Raw genomic sequence first — 4926 nt, 5'->3', positions numbered from 1 at the left:
CACACACACACACACACTCACACACACACACTCACTCACTCACACACACTCAGACACAGACAGACAGACACACACTCACGCACGCACGCACGCACACAGACAGACACACACACACTCTCTCTCTCACACACACACACACACACACACACAGACAGACAGACACACTCACTCATTCACTTACTCACTCACTCACTCACACACTCACTCAGACACACACACACACTCTCACACACACACACTCACTCACACACTCTCTCTCACACAGACACACACACTCAGACACAGACACACACACTGGTGTGTTTTGATTGTGAGTGCAGTCATGTGATGTGATGTGAAGTTGGTAGATTTAACCGGGTTGGTTAGCGGGGCGTCTTGTTTATAAGTGCAGTAGTTCTAAATATAACCGTCAGTGTGAGGAGCGACTGAAACACGAGTCCCGGCTCCCATCGACCTCCCTGACTCCTCATCCACTCTGCCAAAGGTCAAAGGTCATCAGTGGTTGTGGTTCACATGCTGTTCATGCAGCTTCACTGATGTTTGTGTTTCTCCTCATGTTACAGACCATCATTTTGAGCTTGAAAATAGTTTTCACAAGACTCGTGGTGGCAGAAGGTGTGTGTGAACAAACCCTGTTAGTGATCCGGCTGTGAGATGTTGTGAATGTGATTAATGTGGCTCCTCGTCTGACTTTAACGTTTGTTTAGGTACATGTATTGGACGGATTGGGGTGAGATCCCGAAGATCGAGCGCGCTGGGATGGACGGGACGCATCGCTCGGTCCTCATCGACTCTGAGATATACTGGCCCAACGGCCTGACGCTCGACTACGACCTGCAGAAACTCTACTGGGCCGACGCCAAGTTCAGCTTCATCCACCGCTGCAACCTGGACGGCTCGGGCAGGTGAGAGTGCCTCCGTCACGTGAGTCTGTGTGCCGTGTCCGTGAGCTCATGCGTGTGTGTGTGTGTGTGCGCGCGTGTTCTCAGGGAGGTGGTGGTGAAGGGCTCTCTGCCGCACCCGTTCGCGCTGACGCTGTACGAGGAAACGCTCTTCTGGACGGACTGGAACACACACTCCATCCACGCCTGCCTCAAACACACGGGAGAGAACAGCCACGAGATCCACACCAACATCTTCTCACCCATGGACATACACGTCTACAGCCAAGAGCGGCAGCCGCTGGGTAAGAGAGTTGTGCGCGTGTGTGTGTGCGCGAGTGAGTGTGAATGTGCGTTTGTGTGTGCAAGTGTGTAATGGGTGTGTGTTTGTGTGAGTGAGTGTGAGTGTGCGTGTGCGAGTGAGTGTGCGAGTGAGTGAATGTGTGTGTGTGCGCGAGTGTGTGCGTGTGCGAGTGAGTGAATGTGTGTGCGCAAGTGTATGTGTGCGTGAGTGAGTGAGTGTGCGTGTAAGTGTGTGAGTGAGTGAATGAGTGTGTGCGTGTGCGAGTGAGTGAATATGCGTGCACAAGTGTGTGTGTGTGTCCTCTCCTTCCCATGGTGCTCCTGGAGGAGTTTCCTGAAGCGATGCACAGACGGGCTGCTGGCTACGAGCCTCTGCAGAAATGATTATGACACACGACTCCCGGTTCAGCCTCTCGCACACAATGGAGCGTCTGTTCTGTCCTCAGCGCTGATTGAACGCAGAGAATTTCTCACAGCGCTGACAGAATCCTGCGTTACGCCCTCCGTCTCTCGCTGCAGAGCTTTCTCTCCGTCTTCCTCCACTCTCTGCTCTTCCTGTGCTTTCTCACGAGGGGCGCGAATCTTTAGGCACCTCATGAACCAATCAATTTAATTTAATTTAAGTTTATTTATAATTTAGATTTTTGTGTTTTAATATGTGATTATTTTTTAATGATTTAAAATATTTACACTTAAAATATTAAAATTTATTTTGAATAATCTTTGTGAGTGAGTGTGTGAGTTTTAGAGGGTTTGATCAGCGAAAAACCTTTATCTGTGAATCGATTCTGTTGGGCATTCATGCATCACAGCTGCTCGCTGACACGTCTTCATGCTCTCATGCTGTTTTCCTGGTCTGACGTGTGTGTGTGTGTGTGTGTGTGTGTGTGTGACAGAGGTGACGAGTACCTGCGCTCTGAAGAATGGAGGATGTTCTCATCTGTGTCTGCTATCTCCAGTCAAACCTTATTACCAGTGCGCCTGTCCGACCGGCGTCCAGCTACTGGACGACAACAAGACCTGCAGAGATGGTGAGACACACACTCTCTCACACACACACACACACACATATACACACACACTCACACACACACACACACACACACACTCACTCACTCACTAGTGAGTGCATCTTATAGGCTTTCACTGTTTTTCTATCAGGTTAATGTTGTTTCCTATGTCCTAACCTGACCTCTGACCCCTAAACCAGCTCTCAGAAACCTGTGCAAAACCCGAGATTTAAATAGAAACATGATTTATGAGCCCTAGTGACTCAGTCTGTGCTCAACAAGTTTCACTGTTAGTGAGGACATTTTTGAAAAGTCAAACCTTTACATGATTACAGGAATTGTTATATAGAAAGTTACAGGAGCTTATGTTTATATTGTGTGTGTGAGAGAGTGTGTGAGAGTGCGAGAGTGTGCGCAAGTGTGTGTGTGAGTGTGTGTGTGAGAGTGCGAGAGTGTGTGTAAGTGTGCGAGAGTGTGTGAGTGTGTGTGTGTGAGAGAGAGAGAGAGAGAGAGAGTGGGTGTGTGTGTGTGTGTGTGTGTGTGTGTGAGTGCGTGTGCGTGTGAGTGTGTGTGAGAGTGTGTGTGTGTAAGAGAGTGTGTGTGTAAGAGAGTGTGTGTGTAAGAGAGTGTGTGTGTGAGAGAGAGTGTGTGTGGGTGTGTGTGTGTAAGAGAGTGTGTGTGAGTGTGTAAGAGAGTGTGTGTGTGTGTGAGTGTGTAAGAGAGTGAGTGTGGGTGTGTGTGCGTGTGAGAGAGTGCGTGAGTGAGTGGGAGTGTGGGTGTGTGTGTTTGATGGTTACCAGCGGCTGCCGGCTCACTTTAATCCGCTCTTGGTTGACGTCGCAGGGTTACCGTCCGGTGGTTGCTATGGTAACGCGGTTCTCCCTGTGATCCGTGTTTGTGGGTCACATGACTGCCGGTGTGTGTCTGTACTGAGTGATCGCAGGCTGCCGTTCGCACCGGGCTGCTGGGAACGGTCTTCTCTGTTTGAATGCATTTGGCTGAAAGAGACTCATTTGTAAGGCCTTTTGTCTGCGTCCCTCCCCCCTCTGAATGGACGCCACCAGCACGGCCTGATGGGAGATTGTTTCTCTGTTCAATGGCCTCATCTTGAGCGGGTTCATTCATTCTGTGTGTGTGCAGTGACTGAACATGTTTAACACATTCTGGAGTAAAACACCCTTGTTTGCTTTAAGGCAAAACCATTGCTTTTCATGCACTGGGCAGTTCAGAGATTGTGGTTTATTTTGCTTCCGACATGTTATGCTCTTGAGTTCTGTGACCTTTGACCTCTGACCCTCTCCAGGTGCCACTCAGCTGCTGCTTCTGGCGCGGCGCACAGACCTGCGGCGGATCTCTCTTGACACGCCAGACTTCACCGACATCGTGCTGCAGACCGACGACATCCGGCACGCCATCGCCATCGACTTCGACCCGGTGGAGGGACACATCTACTGGACGGACGACGAGGTGCAGGCCATCCGCAGGTCCCGCCTGGACGGGAGCGAGGCTCAGTTCGTGGTGACCTCGCAGGTGAATCATCCGGACGGGATCGCCGTGGACTGGATCGCACGGAACCTGTACTGGACCGACACCGGCACGGACCGGATCGAGGTGACGCGGCTGAACGGAAGCATGAGGAAGATCCTGATCTCGGAGGAGCTGGACGAGCCGAGGGCCATCGTGCTGGACCCCGCCGCCGGGTGAGACCTCGTCTGCTTGAACTCTTCAGGCTGAATGAGTTTCATGTGGCGATTAGACAGCCTCTTCCTACTTCATTTCAGTCAGTAGTTCACTGATCATTCGGAGAATAATTCAGTCATAGTGCACATTCATAGCTTCACTTTAGTTTTTCTTCAGCAAACTCCGGAATTTTTGCTTTGCTTAATATGTGTTTGTTTGCTGAACGCGTATAACGGTTAAATCAGGTGCGAAACATAAATATGGATACAGCGTGTTGCCAGTTTTGAAGTCATTTAAAAACATTTTGTTCCTGAAATGTGTCCCTGCAGCACAGAAACAGTGTTGAGTCGCTGGGGGATATTTGTAGCAATAGCCAACAATACATTGTATGGGTCACAATTATTGATTTTACTTTTATGCCAAAAATCATTAGGATATTAAGATCATGTTCCACGATGATATTTTGTAAATATATAACCGTAAATATATCAACTTAATGTTTGATTAGTAATATGCATTGCTAAGAACTTCATTCACTTGGCCACATGTCACATCACATTTGAACAACTTTAAAGATGATTTTCTCTATTTTTTATATGATCTAATCTGATTTTGTGTGTGTGTGTGTGTGTGTGTGTGTGTGTGTGTGTGTGTGTGTGTGTCAGTGTCTGTCTGTGTGTGTGTGTGTATGTGTGTCAGTGTCTGTCTGTCTGACAGAGTGTGTGTCAGTGTCTGTCTGTGTGTGTGTGTGTGTGTGTCAGTGTGTGTGTGTCAGTGTGTCTGTCTGAGTGTGTGTGTCTGTCTGAGTGTGCGTCAGTGTCTATCTGTGTGTGTGTGTATGTGTGTCAGTGTCTGTCTGTGTGTGTGTGTGTGTCAGTGTCTGTCTGTGTGTGTGTGTGTGTCAGTGTCTGTCTGAGTGTGTGTGTCTGTCTGAGTGTGCGTCAGTGTCTATCTGTGTGTGTGTGTATGTGTGTCAGTGTCTGTCTGTGTGTGTGTGTGTGTGTCAGTGTCTGTCTGTGTGTGTGTGTGTGTGTGTGTGTGTGTGTCAGTGT

General features: G+C 49.0%; 1 protein-coding gene across 1 annotated transcript in view; it reads left to right on the top strand.

Moving 5' to 3' along the window:
* The window catches only part of lrp6 (low density lipoprotein receptor-related protein 6), a 30002-nt gene that overhangs the window by 8452 nt on the left and 16624 nt on the right, over positions 1-4926 (top strand). Inside the window, exons 2-5 of the mRNA XM_016256363.1 lie at positions 708-905; positions 990-1186; positions 2081-2215; positions 3498-3894. Coding sequence (XP_016111849.1) covers positions 708-905; positions 990-1186; positions 2081-2215; positions 3498-3894 — 927 coding nt within the window. The remainder of the gene's footprint in view (positions 1-707; positions 906-989; positions 1187-2080; positions 2216-3497; positions 3895-4926) is intronic.

The sequence above is a fragment of the Sinocyclocheilus grahami genome, unplaced genomic scaffold (assembly GCF_001515645.1).
Source record: "Sinocyclocheilus grahami isolate Dianchi unplaced genomic scaffold, SAMN03320097.WGS_v1.1 scaffold1423.1, whole genome shotgun sequence".
Taxonomy (NCBI): Eukaryota; Metazoa; Chordata; class Actinopteri; order Cypriniformes; family Cyprinidae; genus Sinocyclocheilus; species Sinocyclocheilus grahami.
Note: the sequence above shows the minus strand (reverse complement) of the source record. Positions and strands in the feature narration are given on the sequence as shown.